The 19,816-nt window shown below is 39.5% G+C and overlaps 1 protein-coding gene across 3 annotated transcripts in view; it reads right to left on the bottom strand.

Moving 5' to 3' along the window:
- The window catches only part of LOC120554126 (tumor necrosis factor receptor superfamily member 19-like), a 31,281-nt gene extending 11,465 nt beyond the window's left edge, over positions 1-19,816 (bottom strand). Inside the window, exons 1-6 of one of the 3 annotated variants that reach the window (XM_039792760.1) lie at positions 19,524-19,816; positions 18,807-18,898; positions 17,723-17,836; positions 12,467-12,645; positions 12,173-12,258; positions 5,678-5,842 (exon numbers count right to left, since the gene is read on the bottom strand). In XM_039792760.1, the coding sequence (XP_039648694.1) occupies positions 5,678-5,842; positions 12,173-12,258; positions 12,467-12,645; positions 17,723-17,836; positions 18,807-18,872 (610 nt within the window). In that variant the 5' untranslated portion in view covers positions 18,873-18,898; positions 19,524-19,816. The remainder of the gene's footprint in view (positions 1-5,677; positions 5,843-12,172; positions 12,259-12,466; positions 12,646-17,722; positions 17,837-18,806; positions 18,899-19,523) is intronic. The other 2 variants (XM_039792753.1, XM_039792769.1) reach the window with 2 other exon arrangements.

Below are 19,816 nucleotides of genomic sequence, written 5' to 3'. Positions count from 1 at the left end.
TACCATACTATGACTTTTTCATGATTCTTTGACATACTATACTATGACTTTTTCAACATACTATGACTTTTTCAACATACTATACTATGATTTTTTTCATGACTTTTTCTTGACATACTATACTATGACTTTTTAACATTTTAACGTTTAACATTTTTAAGAAAATTTTTTGGGCATTTTTGCCTACAGCTTAGAGGAGAGAGAAGGGGAAGACACGCAAGAAATTGCCGAAGGTCAGAGTCGAACACTAGGCCTCTGCGACGAGGAATGAACCTCAACATATGGGTGTGCATTCTACCAAATGAACTACCTGGCAACTCTTTTTTTGTGTGACTTTTTAGGATATACTATAACATTTTTATGACCTACTTTACTATGACATTGTTATGGCATACTACACAATGGCTTTTTTTTAACCCCCTGAGGTCTAAGCTATTTTTCCCATTTTCGGTTCGCCTGGTCTCCTTTTTGAATACTGCATGTATAACCTCAATGTAATGCACAATCATGTTATATACATCTTTCCAGGACATTTGGGCTGTCACAATATGTTTCCTACAGTGGTGTCACCTGAATGTATAAATGAGTTATATGACCATATATACAAAAATAAATATGGAAATTGAATCTCAGATTTGTATTAAAATCACACAGAACAATAGTGAACAAGACTTTTGGCTTTTGAAACAGGTTGTTGTAGGCCTTGGTGATCAGGTGAAAACAGAGGGCCTGCACATTACTGCTTCAGTTTGCAGTGTTAACAGGTCCTGTGTCCATAAGAGGCCCTCCTCCTCTGAGGCTCCTTTTCTTCTGATATCACTTTCTGCCCATTTACGTGTCAAGAAGCCAAATAAAAAAAATTGGGGAAATTTGGAACTCTCACCAACACGGATTCTCCCATATAATCTGTTATCCCCAATAAATAACCGATGGGACCCGACGGTACCTAGATTGCTCTATTCCTCTCCATGAAACTATAGATGAGGGGTCCATCCACACTCTGAGGGCCTGTAGTTGAGAGGCGATTTAAAGTTGGAGACGATTTTAGAACGTGAAGGCGGTGTGCGGTATAGCTTAGGAGTGTTAATTGTTCCAAATATATTGCCAAATTAAAGTATGAACTTTCTTCCATAAATTAACTGGTAGGGGTAGGGGGATCATTGAACTTAAAAAATTCACACGGGGAACTATGTTCATTTTAACAACAGCAATCCTGGTGCCGGCAGTACAGTCCAACTAGCCAGATCCCTTTGAACATTACTTAATATAGTGTCATAGTTGTCCTGGACCACTCGCTGTAGTGATGCATGTATGATGATGCCCAAATATGTAATTTTGCTTTGAGATGGTATTGTACCACTAATAGCTGATATCACATGCCTGTTGTTCAATAAAAGATTAGATTTATCCCAATTGATTTTATAGCCGGAGATTGAGCCAAATTCGTTGAAGATCTTAAGAATTTTTGGAATAGAGTCCTCAAGATCAGAGATGTACAACAAAAAAATCATCCGCAAATAATGATATTGAGCTGCTATTGGCTTGGGCTAACCGTTCAAGAGAGATCGCAAATTGCATGAGGGAGAGCGGGCATCCCTGTCAAGAGCCCCGCTCGATGGGAAACGGCTGAGAATGCAAGCCATTGGTTGAGACTATGGCCGTGGGATTCGCATATAAAAGGTCCAGACACACCGACCAGACGGTCGACCCTCGACAGAAAAGGTAGTTGGACTGATCAGTCTCCCCGAGTTGGTCAAAAAAGTGCCTCGGAACACACCAAAGCAACGAGACGTAATACATCTCCATAACAGCAGGCGGCGCTAATCTGTATTGTCGCACAAAAATGAAAACCAGCAGCTTATTGAATCTGTCTTCATTTCAGATCGACAAAGGTCAGTTTAAAAGATTTTCGTCAGATTTTGAGAGACTCTATTATCGCTCAACCTGCTCCTCGTTTCCGGGTTAGCCCTCTTCCAATCAGATTGGTCATTTGAGTCCGACTGCCGGCAGTGCCCGCCTTCTGATTCAACACGTCAAATCAGCCAAAATGAAGGCCAACGGCCCCTCGGACGCAGTGTTGGTTTGTTGGTGAAAAGTACCCATCTCTATGGCCGAGGTTAAAGCTTGTAAAATGATAGGTCCTAATATGTCAAAGTACTGTGGAAGAAGTTCTGATGGAATTCCATCAAACCCCAGCGTTTTCCCTTTTTTAACGGTTTTTAATGCTGATTTAAGTTCCTCTAACGTTATAGTTTGACCCTGTTCTTCTGCCTCTTCTGGGTCAAGAAGAGGCAGATTTAGCTCTTTAGGAACTCCTGGGACTGTGTCAGATCTGGATTGCAGGAGGACAACTTTGAATAAAAGGATTGAAAAGGGGCGTTGATATCTTTAGGATTTGTTGAGATACCTCGGTCTGTGCGGATGCTATTGATAGTAGTTCTGGACTCACTTTGTTTTAATTTCAGAGCCAGCAATTTGCTTGGTTTGCAACCATTGAAATAATAATTTTGCCTCACTCTGTGCAATATGAATTCAGCTCTCCTCCTTAGCAAATCATTTAGCTCGGCTCGACTTGTGACTAAAAGAGTATGTGTAGATTTAGAAAAACACGTCTTTAGAGACTGCTCTAGAGATTTACCACAAGAAAGTTTTAAAACACCAAACACAAGCACTGAACTGCCCAGGAGTTTGTAGTTTGCGGACATTCAGATGTTACACAAAGCACTGGAGCTGCATTCAAGTGCGGTCGGGAACGTCCTGATCTATAAATGATCTGACGGAAAACAGTAACTGTGAAATATAAAGTCTTGTGCTACATTGGGGGGTTAAAGAACACAACACAACAGGACGTTACACAAATGAGCCATTTAAGTAACACTCCCATTGCCGCACAACCCTGCAGAAAAATCGCCGGCTCGCTGTTTTCCGGTCTGAAAGCAGCCTTAGCTTAACTGTTGTCAAAATGGCAAAGCAGGCAGTGTTCCGCTTAAAACAATCTAAATACACCTGCAGATTAAAGCAGAGTTGGACTGAGCAGTTTCCATTTATATCTGATAGTCACCAGGAAAGTGACCAAAATTGCATTAAACAACAAGCATTCAACAACAACACATTAACTGAGAAGCAAATGCATACATAGGCAAACTTATTAATATTTAATCATGAAATAAATGTTATTAATTGATATCTGTTTCTGTGATTGATGTTGATGATGTCATAATATTAAATAAAATATAAATTAATCTGGTGATATATTTATGTACCACCCTCTCGTATTTTTAAACCTAAATGTTGGCTGGTATGAATGGGGCGTCAGCCTCTGATTTGTCGACAGACTCAACCCAATGCATACATCTTGCCCTTCAACTGGATTACAATGCTTCTGAAAGGGAGATGCAGCGGAGGCCTCGTTGGTAAGCTACGACCGTATCCAAGTGGAGGCCAAGGTGAGAGAACATTTTTATTACAACTATACTATAACTTTTTGACATTTTTTATGGCATGCTAAACTATGACTTTTTATATTTCAATGGCATTCTATACTGTGACAGTTTTTATGCCATTTCCTATGGCATTTTATGCCATACTACACTATTACTTTTCATGGCATACTATACTAAGACATTAATTTGAAATATTAATGGCGTACTATGACATTTTTATGCCATATTACATTTTACCTTTTTATGGCATACTATACCAGGGCTTCTCAAAGTTTTGATGACTGAGTGTTGCCAACTTTTTTCCAATGAAATTCGCCAAAAGTGGCTAAAATGCAATATTAGATTAGTTTTCTCTTCGATTTTGGAAATTAATGTAATGAACTGCTAGTGGTAGGTCAAGTCATATTATCTTATTAATATGTCCTTTCTCCACAGTGAGAAAGTCCGGACGTTCTTGTTAAAATGTGTTGCAGGTTCACCGTTGCGCTGGAAATTAATGTTGATCGGTGCCAAATTTTATGCACATTATAAGAGCAGAAAAATACTCTAAATCAATACATTATTGGGTGGGGGGACAATTTACACTCTGAATACTGAGTACTTGTACTCCCCAAAGTGTATTGTGATTACACCCCAGACTAAGACATTTAACAAACCTTGTCCTTGTACAGCAGAGATCTTCTACTGGTACCACTTTATTATAATAATAATAATAATAATAATAATAATAATAATAATAATAATAATAATAATAATATATCCTTTAGGATAGCTTCATAAATTGTCTTAATTGTTAATTCATTGTTTATTAATGTTTTACAGATCAGTTACAAGCCCTTTAAAATAACTTCTGGTTTGCCATCTCCTTACATAACCTCTTATCTTCTGAACGAAAATGCATTTATTAACAACCTTTTAAGCATTTAGTTATGGCTTACCAACATTTATTACTTACATTATTACCAAACAAAAGGGATAAAAACAGCCAAAGAAGTTTTTCACAACCTGGCAACCCAAAATGTTGCCTTTTATAAAGAATGCCTTATTAGAAGTTGGTACCTTTCTACTTTATAGAAGAAATGCTTCACATCTGTTAAGAATAACAACAGAAACTAGTCTGGAACTTTTGGTGTAATTGCTATAGGTGAAATCCTCACAGCTCCAGTTGTGGTGTTTATCTGACTAAATTAACACGCACTCCTATGTGTTGGGAAATGCCTCACAACCCTCGGTTCATGAAGCCGATTAAAATTCTTTTGTATAATTGAAAACGCAACTGTGTTAGTGTTTTGTAGCAGCTTGCATTGAAGGGTTGCATGTTTGGACTGAGTGAAGAGTATTTAACTCATGCATTCACCTCACACCATTACGGTAAGAAAAACACATAACTGGTAATGCCTTGGTAACTTCTACCACACTCTTTGTTTCAGGCAAGCTTACCAGGGAAACGTATTCCCTGTGATTCCTTCTTTGCCCGTGGACGTTTCACAAACTCAACGCTTTTGGTCTCAAGAATGCTGCTAATTATACAAGTTCCTACAAATATGCAACAATCAGGGTTTAACACTAGAGATCACAACTGACAGATAAACTGGCACTCCGGTTGGTTAAAAAAAGAGCTATGAAATCATGGTCATCTAGTTGTATATACTCCTCTTTATTTACGTTATTAAGGGCTCTATAAGTGCCACTCATATTTTAATATACATGTAGTTAGCTCTTTCTTACACAACATTCATCCCTTCAGTGCACTAAGAAATACAAAAATAAAAATATTTTGCTTCTAGCTACAATTTCCACACAACTGTGAAACACATTTGGAAAAACTTATCACTATGTATTTCTTCTTTGTTTGGTCTTTCTGACAACTGAGTATGTTTCGTAATACATGGTAAAGTATGAGCTTTTCCTCCATTTTGGTAATCTTGACTAGAGAACAATTTGTACTAGAGATTCATTGGCTGTGCATTGAAATGCCAGAACCTGGGAGGGGGTCAAAGTTCAATGCTCGCTGCATGGAACCACATGCAACCCTGGCTTGTGAAAAATGCACTGCCTCCATAGTGAGCAGTTGCAGTGGTGCATGAAAAGTTTAGGCCTCTGCAGTGGTCTTAAGCCTGCATACATTTTTCAAAGCACCACTCTATTAAATTGTTTTAAAGAAGCCCATAAGATACAGTTTTTGGACATTCACAAGAAAATATGAACACGCGCACGCAGATGTTGTGACTCACCACTGGGCTTCTTCTCCAGCAGCTGTCTCTTGCAATAGATGACACAAAGGACCAGCAGGGCCAGCAGCACAGTGGCCAGAGCACTGCAGATGACCGCGGCCAGGGCCATATCCCGCGGGCTGGTCACCACCGAGGGCAGCGGCACCAGGTTCACACGCCCGCTGCCTGCAAAGAAGGCGGAGAGAGATGAATGTGAAACACAGCTGAACAGCAGTGTCTAAAATGTTGACTGATTTGTTGATTTTCCACATGACAGGGGCATTAATATTAAACCAGAGTAAACACAGAAGAACTTATCTCATGAATAGCAGGTATGGTATAACACATGACATGGTGCAGTTACTTCATAATATCTGACACTCCTCAGCCAATCAGAGACAGGTAACATGAGACAAATTTTTCCTTTGTGCCTTGAGCCAGTCATCTTTTTGGTAAGTCTAATGAAATGCACAGAGGAGTTTAAAGAGAAACGCCTGTGGCAGATTCTCTCTTTATCTGCCTCTGTCTCGTTCTCTACAGAAGATGATTTACAGACCCCCCCACCGCCCGCCCACCCTCAGGCTCTCCACATGCTAGTCGCACAGCCCTGAAATCAAGAAGCAGACATGCTGGTCAGGCTTTTGAAATAGGTCAGATATGAGTGTACAGGTGTTTTTTACACTTCTGTGTGTCATTGTCTGTGTGTGGTGGTGAGTTGTGCACATGCACTGATTTTATGATTAAGCTGCTTCAGGACTTGTCACACTCTCATGTCTCAACACTTTGGCCTCAAGAATGTTCCTCATTATACAAGTTCCCACAAATACAGAACATCAGGGTTTAATATGGCTTAATGCTTGATATCACAACGTAAGACAGATGAACTGGCACTCGTTTGAAAAAACTGGCATCTGCTACATGTTATTATCCTAAAAGGCACAATAAGTCATCCAAATGTAAACTGAAGAGTGGCAAAATTCAAAACACAACAAAAACTTTAATCATTCTCAATCTGAATGGCTTTTTTTTTTTTTTTTACAAAAAGGAAGAACACAAGACAACCATGACTTATTTGTCTTTTCTGATACTGTTTAAAGCTGCATTACTTGATTTTTTGTTTTGGCCACTTACGCAGCTGAAGAAGCTGTAAAAACAACACTGCGTATTATCGATCATCTTATGATATGGTGAATGTGTTAGCAAACAGTTTACAGCCTCTTTACACATCCAGCAGCTACAAAGCAACATTATCATTCATTTAGAGTCGTGTTACTGGACATCTGATAAATGGGAGTGCAATATTCATTCTTTTAGCTCTCTTTTTGGTCTTCACCAACTCCTGAGGGAAATATCTGGCTCTTTAGCTGCTGAACGCATCGCCATGTTCACCAACTAGTTGATGACTGTCTGTCTGCTGTTTGGTCCTGGACAGGTAGTGTAAAGCAGGTTCATCAGAGCTTTTCTCTGAAAACAGCTGCGTCGGTGAGAGTGAACCAAAACATTATAGTTGTGGGCTGTAAAACCAAATCAATAAGCTGAAGATAATATATTAATATATATTAATATATATATATAATTATATATATATATATATATATATATATATATATATATATATATATATATATATATATATATATATATATATATATATATATATATATATATTAATATTGAGCAGCTTTAAAGGTTTGGGGTTATTGGTAGTATTTGTAAATGCAGTAAGAAAAAGGCCTTCATTTTCAAGTATAAGTAAGGTGACAAACACAAAGCTACACAATTCAGATTTTTCATTACGACGTAATCTTTTACTCATATTACATAGCTTATACTTAAAACTTATGTGAATTTAGCTCAAATTTACACAGTAAAAAAAAAGAATGGATTGGATAATAAGATCACAATAAACCGGTGATTCATACTCATACAAATTAATCCCTCACATTCCACTCACTATCAGAGAAATCACCATTGTGTCTAATTACTACAATTCCTGATTGGTGACGTGTAATTCTAATGAAAACAACTAAACTTTCCGGTTCTGAAGTTGCGCTGCGCTTTGCCTCTGCACCCTACCTAGCAGTGCGCAAAGAGCAAATGTCTTATTATGTGTAGGTGGCTTTAGGGATAAGCAGCAATTTTTTTCTGACTGCAGGTTGAAACTGAACTGTGACATTAACAAATCATTTGGTGTTCTGGATTTACATGGAGAACGGGGTTATGAAAATACAAAACCAGCAGTATCTGCAGCAGCAAGTTACTGTTAATCACACAGAAATTGTAAACAAATAAACAGTAGTCTGAGACTTTCCAGACATCCTGAATGATAACTGAAATATCAAATGTTATCAGCCGCATGACCCTCACAACAACCTCAGTTCTCTGGTTTGAAGCTTTAAGAGGAAGTTGAAGAAGAAACCGTAGCACGCCTAAATTCTCAGGTTGAGTGACATTTCTCTCTGAGGCCATGTACATTTGGCTTAACATAATTGTCTCTGATCAATAAAAGTAATCAAATATAATTTTCCTGATCAATTAATGTATGATAGGGAGGGTATGGGTTATTGCAGAGCAAACATTAAAAGTATGCTGATCTGACACTGTAAAAAAAGACTGACATGTAGGGAAAAAATAAATTGTGAGAGATTATTATTATTGATTAATATGGCAAATATAGTGAATGACTTTGTTTGAGAAAATCTTTTTCAGTGAGCCCTTTTTTGCTTTTCAGTACATTATTCATGAAGGGAACTGGTTTCAACCTTTTCACATCTAAGATCTCTTTGTTACACACTGTAAACATTACTTTAGCTTTGGGCAGTTTTTTTATTCAGCCAGATAGGGGATAAGGGTATTTTAACATTCTTTCTAAAGGAAAGAAAAAAATAAATAAATAACCCTTAGCAGCTTGGAAACTTACCCAGTTAGACCCAGAGGGTATCATAAAGAAGCATTTTGACATAAGCACTGACACTGGCACTGATAATGTAAAAAACATGACTTATTACTGTTATTAAAAAAAATAATGCCACATTCCAGATCTTTAAAACTGGTACAGCAGCTAAAATCATGTCAACTGCTAATTAGCAGTTTATTTAAGGGTATTTGTATTACAATTACATTTTTGTGTGCATTTAATCATACTGATCACACTGAATGACAAAGTTTCACCTTTTACACAAGTGAACATTAAATCACAGTAGAGAGACAGGGCACAGGGGTATTCTCTTACTATTAAAATAATATACTGTATATAAAAAATATATTACCAAAACTGTGTATTTTTTTTTTTCATAATGACAAGGAGTAATATCACCATGTTTTATATTCATGTTTGAGACTCATAATTAGTTGTCATAGCAGGGATTACCATCAGAATCTTCCTTTACACAGACACTGTATTGTACTGGTAATACATAACATCTGACCATCGTGTTTATATTCAACTCATCCAAGGTGAGCATCATCTGCCCAGAAACACAAAGACAGCCTGTTATCAGAGGCCCAGCAGCTGCAGCAAACAGATAAACACTGGGCCATTGAAGAGACCTCACCTGCTGATATTATCTACACACAAACCAGACCAATAAACCACAGCCTTTTATACACTCCCTGCAAGTTGACTTTATGGGATGCCACATACTCCTAATAAAAATGGAGCACTTCTTTACACCTCTAAGTCTTTTTGTCTGCACTCTTTTAAGAGCTTCTTTACACAGAACTCTGAATAACAGAAGAGAGAAAATAAATATTTTTCTGTGAAAACAATGCTTTCTATTTCATGTTTAGACATGTATAATGGTACAACCCTGAATTTATACCCAGAACCTTGGGTTGACCACTCTGACTCAATTTACATATGAGGAACAATAAAGGCTTGGACCTGAATCAGATTATTATACATTGTTTTTTAGAGGCCATGCTATTCTAGATCATAACCCTGGTGAGTAGCTTAAAGTAGCTCTTAAGATCTGGTGTCTCTAGTCAGCTCGACGTAACTTGAAAACACATTCAAAAATGTAATTCAGTGAATATGTTAACAAGGGAATTAGCTGTAGCCCACTCTGGCTTTCAAAGTTACGAAAATGTAACAGCGTTGCTTGATTTGATGCCATTTCAGAGAGAATATGAAATGTATGAGTTTAGTTCGAGGAGATGTGCATCTTATCATCGGTTATTCCCTTAAATCTTTGATCATGTATTCAGTTTCCTCTACTAGTTAGTGAGCATTCACATGAAAGTCTGTTTTAGATTAGCTTCTCCAGATGCAAGTATACTTGCACTTTTGCAGGAACTCTTTTTGAACTTTAGTGCCTATGGCATAGCGTATTTCAGGCAGTATTATTAAAGTCGGTACAACAGACAACATTTTGCATTCTTTTAAAGTGGTAAAACATTTTACAATCATCACTTCTTGTAATGTGACAACACCTAACATAATTATTGCTGTGAGGTTGTGGTTGGATAATTGCATGATAACTTGATTAAGAGAGCAGTGAGGATAAACTGATCTGCAATCAGCAGAGATCATCATTCCAGCTGCCAACGTCGGAGTATGAGAATATTTAAAGGCTCAGGTTTGAATTAGTGGCAGGCGATTGTAGCTAGGAATGTTTCCTGTACTTTGCCAGCCTAATATGCTTTGTGCCGTCTGTGGTGAGAACTGATTGCATGAAACTTTCAAGTCAGTGAGCATGCTGCAAGAGCAGATACAGATTATGTTTTCTTCATGGTACAAGATGGAGCAGTAAGGTTATCAGGAGGGACAGTGGTTTGTTGGATAAGGTTTCATTTGTGTAATCTTCACACACACTTATAGCGGCATGTAAAAGCATAAGAATAAAAATATCAAAAGATAACTTGTTGTATAGCTGCACTTCCATACCATTGTTTCTTATCTGACTTGTGTCAAACCCAGTTGGAAACAATAACAAGGACAATACAGGGATAAGCTACAAAGAGCAGGTAGCATTTTTTTTTAGTTTGTGTGCGTACATGTATCGGTCTACATGCCTGTGTGTAGCATGGTAGCATGGGCTAGTCAGCTCTCTGAGATCTACTGTGACAGTTAAAAACTCCAGCACATGAAACACATTAAAGAGGCTGAAGAAAATCCATAAAACACAATCTTGTTTTTTACTTGGCTCCTAAAAGCCACTGGGGGAAAAGGGAGGAGAACGGGGGGGGGGGGTTAAGATTTACAGTCCACCCCAGACGGCGACTGTCTCCCCTGCACAGATGCACCGTTGCCCAGGGGCCAGTGTGGCCTATTAGAATGATCTGCCCTTCAAGTTTTCACCACCCTCCTCAAGATAACACTGGAGGGAGGGAGCAAGACTTTCAAACATTTGGAAATGCTCCACCGAGAGTCCCAGTAGGAGCTAACTACCAGCTATGTTTTCAGACACAATGGCTATTTTGTTTTGCAGGCCTCCTCCAGTATGAAAACGGGAAGCTGCACAGATGGACAAATGAGCAGATAGAGGGAGGCCAGTTGTCTCAAGGCCAGCGTTCATCACACAACAAGATATTTAAAAAGAATCTAGACTGAAGAAGACACTGAATTAAAAACCAAACAAAAACTGGATGGTCTGATGAAAAAGGATTCTTTACATTTGGGCTTGTGAGCAAACAAGATTTTTTTGAGTTGTCGATATCCAAGAGTCTCCATTTATGTAACACTGGGGTGCTAACCCTGGCTGGGACTGCTCGGATGCTCATGCTGCCAAAAAGTCTCCACAGAAACAGCTGCAGCCTCTTCTACCATCAGGAAGTCACACTCAATTACCAAAGGTATAAGTTCACTCGCCTGTTAGTTTTATGTGGAAACCTGAAATCATAAGGTTGTGCTTAACTACTTCTAATGGCCGGAAGACAGACGTTAATTGGATCTGTAGCCTACTGGAATGTGAGTCCTGCTTTGTGAACATACTGTTGCACACCTCCTGTCTCCTTTTTGCATAATGGATCTTTTTTTTTTATGCTATTGAGACATGTTTTGTCTAGAAATATTAATGAGGGTTTTGTTCAAGGAAGTTTGCTGATTCAATCCAAATTGAGTGCTGAACATGAGTGACATTCTAAGCTAATATAATTCAGTGTTGGCAAATCCAGTATTATGTTAGTGGTATCCATTCAGCTTTTCAACTGCTCAGCTTGTAAATCCAACCATTTATTTGCACATATAGCATTGCTGCTTGGCTCAGTAAGACTTAGTGAATTAACTATGGCCGCTCCACCCTTTAAAGTCTGTAGTTCTGGTTACACCAAAGACCTTGTGCTGGCATGTTGTGTGTGTGTGCAGGCTTTGTTGTGGCACTGCAACCTTAGTTTGGTTTTGGTAGCATGTAGCTAGAAGTTCAATAGTGTGCTATAGCTGTTGATGTTTGCTTTTAGACTATTGTATCCCTGTTGTTTCATGTTAAAACATTGTTAAAACATCACCTACAGTGGGAACATTTAAAAAAAGAAAAGTCCCACTAATGTTAGGCCAAGAGGTAAAAGAAAGGTGCTTACAGTGAGGCTCATAAGGAGGCGGAGGGTCCCCACAGAGTATACACTCCATGTCTTGGAAACCACTTAATTTTGTCTTCCTGTAATATCTGTTGAAGACACAGAAATGACATGTTTTAACCTTCATACTACAAGCGGTCATAAACATAGGAGCAGCAAACATGCACAAACTCAGTTCATAGTGTCACATATTAAAAATACTGTTATGTTAAAACATGTTTCTATAATTCTTCTGTGTCTATTATTGTGAAAAGCACACACAACCACAGAATACCACAACTGTTTCTGTCCTCTCACCCCGGCAGACAGTCGCCACACACAGCGTTGCTGGTGGTGGAACAGTTGCCCTTCTGGAAGCGGTTGATCAGTCCACAGTCCAGGCAGGGTTTGCACTTCTGTAGGCTCCGGTCCTCCTTGAAGCGACTGCTCCGGCAGGGCACGCACCGGGCATCCTCTCCATAACCAAAGCCACATTCCTGGGGGGATTAACGGGAGAAATACACCGAGTAAGAGGTGGGGTCGGGGTTTGGGGAGATGTGAAGCTGGTGAAAAGAGGGCTTAAATGTGGACTACGAGGGGTCTGGAATTAAAGAATGATATTGGCTAGCGGGATCAGAAGAGAACAATGGCCTGCCTCTTTTGAGAGTCCATCTTACACTGGCAATAATCTCCCTGACTCTCTCAGTATGAATGAGCGGCCTTCCGCTGCAAGACCCAGAAAGGCCAAGCATTTGAATAATAAAGGCCCTAGGGGACACCCACTGTTGTATTATTGCAAGTTTATTGCTGGGTTTTTGTGTGACTCCCTCTCCAAGCAGACTCCGAGTGTCCCGTTGATTGAGAGGCCAGCAAGCAAAGGAAACACTTCAGGAAGGGGGCAAGGATTATGGAGAGAGGTATAGGGAGAAAATAAGACAAATACTCTTTTTGTCTTCAACAATTGAAAGTGCACTTAAAAAGGAACAGCTTCCTACCACCATGTGACTGATCTAATGCTGAACCACCTTTTGAGCATTTGTTCACCTGAGCTAAGCAAAATCTAAATTATGAAAGATATATTTGAGGACAACACTTTATTGTTCATCTATGAGTAAATTATAGACAGAAGATCAAATATGCATCTTGTTGGGTTGCAATAGTTATTTCTAGGTATTTTAGAGTTGGATTAAGTCTTTTTTTCATGTCACAATGTTTTCGTGTTATATACAGCAACTGGCAATTTATGAAATGCAGATGTCTGGTATAGTTTAGAAGCAAAATGAATGGTAAAAGGAACCCAATCTCAACACTGAATTAATTCCAAATGTATTAATTGTCATTACTGCTCCAGCTGCTCATTTCCATCTGCCAATGTTAGTCTTGTTGTGGCTCTTTCCTAATTGGTTCTCCGTCAAATCCCTAAAAGTTATGTTGAAAGACTGGTGACCTCAATAACAAACTGACATTTACATGACAGATGATATTACTGTACACTGAGTGAAAAGACCCTGCAGGGATGACATCATACATTGATCATTCATTATCAGCTCCATAGCAGCTGCCCTCCTGTTGTCCAGTGTTGCCACACTGCAATCCAAAGCCAGAAAGGGGGTGTGTGGGGCGGGGGGGCTCATATATCATTAAAGTGAAGGCCAGCTTCAAACAGACTTCTCTCTTCTCTCTTCCCCCGTGTCCCATTTCACTGCCGGGCATGCAGTCCTGCTGGAATGTGGGCACAAGAGTCTGATATGGGGGTTGGTTTTGGGGACGCAGGCTGGCAAGAAATAAAAAGGGAGGGAAGAGGCAAATATGTGATCGTGGGATGGAACCATTGAGTTGGGACAGAAGATAAGGATTTCAGTCCTTCCATCCATACACATGTGAGCCTGACATTGAACCCTTGGGCCAGGCCTGGCCTGAGGTGCACCAGCTAGGGCTGGACTATTGCAGCTGTTGTTGTGAACTCTCCATATAAGGCCTTGCTCTCCAGCAGGGCAGCGAAGGGAACAGTGGAGGTAGGGGGGAACAGAGGGAGGAGACATAGAAAGAGTGAGAAACAGAGAGGGGGTGGCTGATGAGTGATAAAGAGGGGAAAGGCGGAATAAAGAAACTCGGCCGCCCACTGTTGCAAGCCATGGCTTTGCCTGTCTGAGGGGAATGAAGCTCAGACTGAGCCAGTGGAGGCTGGGAACTTTTACTGCTATTACTTGAGAAAGCGCTGTAGGCCCAGCCAGTGCAGGGTACCTCACAGTGGTTCTGTGACCCACTTCCACATGAAGGAAAGGGCCCAGCGATGATTTATCTCCCCTAAGCCCAGCACTGGCACAAGCTCTGCCTGTGGGGCACCACATGGCAGGATGGGGGCTGATGCCACGTAGACACGGGCAGGTCAGAGCACTGAAACAAAAAAACGGAAAATGGAGCCAACTTCTGCCTCTTTGATCCAGGCAGCACAGATCATCAAGAAGTGATCTCTTTTGTCTTTTATCCCTGCTAACAAAGCTCTACAGAGCTGACATCCTGCACTGACTGAGACTAATTTAGCAGCTGAAAGAAAGACTATACTCTGTAGTAATCTGTGATGTTGATGTTATTATTATATGAAAAGGGTGAGTACACAATGTATAAGCCCTTTCCAACACAAAACTACCATAAAACGGCCACCAATAACGAAAGAATACATATTCAGTCTGTTAAACCTCACTGATTTGAAAAATATTTTAACAATGTTTATGTTGCTCTACAGGTAGATTATGTGTATACTATTCAAATGAATGAGATAAAACAAAACATTTGGGGAGGAAACTACAAGGGATGTAGTCGAGAAAGAAATATTTTTTAGTATTAAAAAATATTTATTTATTATTTCTTTCTAATTAAAATATTAATTAGAAAGAAATAATTAATAGAAATATTAATTATTTCTTTCTCTAATATTAAAAAATGAAAATAAAGCAAATCAACATTCAAGTGTGCCTGTCCCTCCATTACCATATTGTACTTTAAGGTGATTATGCGTCAAAGCCCTACAAAAAAAGCAGATGCTTAACATCCCATTTCCCTGTCCTATCTCCTGATCTAGTTTGGGTGAGACTGCCAAGCATAACAGCAGTGTGGAGGGGAGAGGAGCGGTGAGAGCTGGCTGGGACCTGAAGCATGTTCAGACGCAGAGATATTTCTGAGATTAGGAGGGAATCACAAGGGGGGCGGCCAGTCATCTGGTAATGAAACAACGCTGAAAACAATGCACGTTAGTTAAAGCAGTGTTCTGTCCGGGACCAAACACACTCTTACTCCTTTTGTTTTCCTTTTTCTATTACACTTTTAGAGCTTTTTTTCTTACTGTCCGGTTTCAACAGACACAAGAATAGTGGAGCTAATGTCTGGCCACTCTGATTTTGACCCTTCTGTTGCTTATGCACTCCTTTGTCTCTCTTTAGCAAGTACCATGCAGAAGTCCTTTGCCCTGCGAGTGTGGCCCGAAGGAAATGTTACACTCTTGCTACATACTACAAGATGTTGACACATCAAAGTTGTGTCCCTGCATTTTTTTGAACCAATGGCAGTTTTCCAGCATGCACTGGAAAGCAATTCACCCCTTCTCCTTCATGCTTGACACAACACAAGAGACGAGGCAACTTATGAATGAAACCTAGAATGAAATATGTCTGAAAAAGAATAACTGGTTTTAATTGATGTCTCCTCTGTGTGGGTGGTTCTTTTAGCTACAGTTAGTGTGAAGGGGCTAATTGATGTTTTTCAGGTTGCCTATGGGCGGCTTCCAGAGGCAAACTTCCAGAGCAAACTGGGGCACATTCCTCTGGGATCTCTATGGCAGCTGCACAGAGTGACTCCAAAGGTCTGCTATCCTCCCAACAGTCAGCCCGGCCTTTCAGAATATGGACAGATTGTCTTGGTTACGCAGAGCTCAGATCAAAAGTTGTTTCTCTGGGAAACTTTCTCTGAGTGCAGGCCTAGGTCGCCACAGAGAGCTGGCATCCTGCTACCTTCAGAAAAAAAAGAATGAGGCAGCCAATTATTAACCAGGACCCCAGGGTGGCTAGCAGAATTCATGCCTGTTGAGCTGCCATAGGAACACGAGGACTACTGAAGCGTATTACCAACCACAGAGTGCATGTCTGTGTGCACTGAGATTAAAGGCAACTGGGCTTAAATGCATGTGTGCAACAGATGTCAAGGGTGATACAGAGTTTTTTCACTTGAACTCAAAGATGTAGTGGAGTGTAAACCCACCTAAAGTCAGTTTACCAGCATTTTTTTTTTTTTACAGAAACCCCAAAGCTGCCATTACTATTTATAATGTAAATATATGCCTTACTGTATAATAAACTGAAATTAAGTTGAGGTCAAACAAACAACAACTTCTGAAGCCATTTAGCTTACAGTCCTATCTTGTTTTCTTAGGCCCATCAGGGTGAATGGCATCAGAAAATGGCAGGTATACTTCTTATGCATTCAGTAGCTAGTTTATTAGGTACACCTAGCTAGTCTAACACAACAGCCCTGCAATATATCCTATAAGGACCTATATTCATTAAGGTTATAATGTTCAGCTTCTGTTTAAACTATTTTGATTCAACTTAATTGTCGTTTATGAGCTGTTGAACTGTAGCTGCAATTGACTTTACTGTCATAACCTTTAACCTTTTGTACTAAACTTAAAAAAAAAAAAAAACTGCACAGGTAGAATGACCTTATTGTTTTATGTAATAACATTTTGCAAAGCTGCATATGATACAACATATTACTTGTTAAGATTGAGAGGTTTGAGGTGTACCATTATTTACTGTTAAATGAATCAAAAAAAGTAAAAGGTTTCTTAATATGTTTGCTTTCCACAAACTGATCGGTGATTATACTTCACTCACCTTTACATCACTGTCTACACTTGCAAAAGTAGGTGCATAGCTGCTGCCAGAGAGGAAAGCCTAAGCTGACACAATAGAGGTCTGTTTGTACAAAGCACACAAAAACCTGTGGCTAAGTTGGTGGAAAAAAACTATTCCCAGTCGAAAGAGCAGCAAGCTAAGGCATGGCTTGCTTCAAACAGTGAAGACAATAAGTTGGACAGGGTGCAATGGGGAAAAACAATGGAAGCCATTCAGCTGCAGAAGGTCAAAAGTATGGGTGTGACTGATTAAAGAGGGGTCGGTGTTCTACAAAAGCTAATAACGGCTTGGCTGTTCTCTGCATGAAAGAGAGGAAGTAATAAATAATGTTGGTTCCCTGGATAAGATACACTTCTCTAAACAGTAATGTCCATTCTTTACATCAACCCAACGGTTTTACATTTTTTTGTGCAGGTTTTTTTCACCACAGGATTAATCCATCCCACTTCTTTTCAGTTTAAGGAAGTTGATTAAACTGACCGGTTATGGATCCTTTGTGTTACTACACTTTCCTCTTCCTAAATAAACAAGTGACAATATTTCTTCCTTAGTGGCTCTATGGAAAAATGCTCCTGTGTGAACAGAGTACTTCAGACAGATCTTCTCTTTTTTAAACTAAAGTTATTTTATTTAAAAGGTGATTCCAAAACAATTGTGTTCCAACCTTTGATAGCTCCTGTCCTGCATCACACTGCTTGCAGGGTTTACAGTTCCCAAACCGGTCCTTGTATTCCTGTTCTCTGCATTCTCTGGTCTCTTCCTCGGCCTGCACAGGAATCTGAGAGGGACAGTCATTTGGTGAAAGTTAGAGATTTCTGTATTTCATCACCACTTTTTATCCATAACAGAAAAAGCAGATTGAATCCACAGCTATGCATAATAATCTCTCCTATAATAGTTTAAGGGGATCCACCCCCGCCTTGGACTCTTGGGGGAATTACTGGAATTGTTGGATCTTTGTAAATTATAGTGTGTGGTCTAGACCTACTCTATCTGTGAAGTGTTTTGAGATAACTCTTGTTTGATTGATTTGTTACTATAAATAAAATTGAATTGAATTCTTGAAAACAAGTATGATACTGTTGGGATGAGATGAAAACGGTATAGTTTTCTGCTGGAGCAGAATCTAAGTAACAAGCAACAATACAGGGATCGTCAAAACCAGAGACTAGAACGTAGATAGCAAACCCAATTAGGACAGTGCAGTGGACAAAGGTAAAATGATACTCAGCATTGTCAGAGCGTTACCAGCAAGGACTGAGAGAGAGAGGGAGGACTGAGCAGTTGCCTGTTTAACACTGGCATGCAGTGCAGTTCAAGTTCAGTTGTGCACAAATTTAGAGTTTGTAGCCTATGTAGCTCACTTTTGGAGAAGTTTTCCCCAGAAGTTGTGGTTTACTTAGTTTTCATTGAGAAAATGTGCTTGAAAGCTTTGAAAAAAAGCTATTAAGTTGACCTTGAGTTAAGATTTTTTTTTGTTGAACCATTATTTCCTATCAGTCAAAATGAACTTCGACACTCAAAACAGTAGAATATAATTAAATTAAATGGAGCAGGTAATGTAAAACTGTATGTGCAGTGTATATTTCCTTGTACGTTTCTTTGTAAATGTTTACAAGACTTCATCGACAAACTATACACACAATAATAATAGATTTTTGGTAATTATAGGCTAGGTGAGCAAATCAAAAACACTAAATTATCTTGCTTACTTGTGCTTAAAATACAATGTCTGATGAAATGCTTACCAGAGTTGAATATATGACATGCACAGTTAGAAGTGAGAAGGTGTGTTGAAGGATCCAGCAGACCATTTTGATGAGCCACTGGTTGCGTGCAGCTGGAAAACGGACACAATAAAATATTTAGATTAAGTACGTTATCATGTTGTCTCTTCTCTATAAGACAAATGTTTTTGGTTGGGTCAAATCTCCTGAGGTAAAGAATAAAATGATGTTATGATTATACAGGCAAATTCAGGTTTGTTTAAACATTTAAAAACACGACAATAAAGCAGGTATAGGCTGTGAAGCACGAGTTAAAAATTAACAACACGCACGTGCAAACTGTAGCAGAGTTAATTGATGCTGTTTAATTAAAGTCCCACCAGCAGAGCGACACAGTAAAAGCCCAGACAGCTTCCACAGCTTTACAAGAGGAAGACTTTGTACATAGGATGCATACGATGTCTAAAAGTCTCAAAACCCCATAATATTGTTACCATGTCGACTACCCTACATCCCTAACTAAAAAGCATTCAAATATTCATACGTGTAAAGCGAGTGTTTACCAACTCGTGACTTCAAAGCGTCATTATCGTCAGTTTCTCTTACAGTGTGTCTATAATAATAGCATATCATACTTGTAATATACATTTAAAGACTAGAGGTGTGTGCCTTGTATTCTGAAATGAACCAAAGGCTTTCGCCGTGAATGTCCAAAAGCTAATCAAAAGCTCTTCTTACCTGCTTAAAAAAAAGGAGCCTGTTGATCAAAGTATTGGTTGTTAAAAGTCGAAAGCAGACCGGTGAGAGGTGTGGTGGTGTGTTTCCCGCACCGGTCCGCTCACCATGTCAGCGCTGCTGCTCCAACCCAGCACTACACACAGAGAGAAGCAGCAGCAGCTCGAGGACTACAGCGCCCAGATCAAAGGCGGGGAGATGGGGGTGGCTTTATGGATTTGAAGCGCGTGTATCTGATCTGTGATCAGCCTGCCTACATCAAAGAGCGGGCCGGTCCCACAGAGAGCCAAACACGC

This window comes from Perca fluviatilis, chromosome 2, assembly GCF_010015445.1.
Source record: "Perca fluviatilis chromosome 2, GENO_Pfluv_1.0, whole genome shotgun sequence".
NCBI classification, from domain to species: Eukaryota; Metazoa; Chordata; class Actinopteri; order Perciformes; family Percidae; genus Perca; species Perca fluviatilis.
The sequence above is the reverse complement of the archived record's forward strand: the minus strand, read 5'-3'. Positions and strand labels throughout refer to the sequence as shown.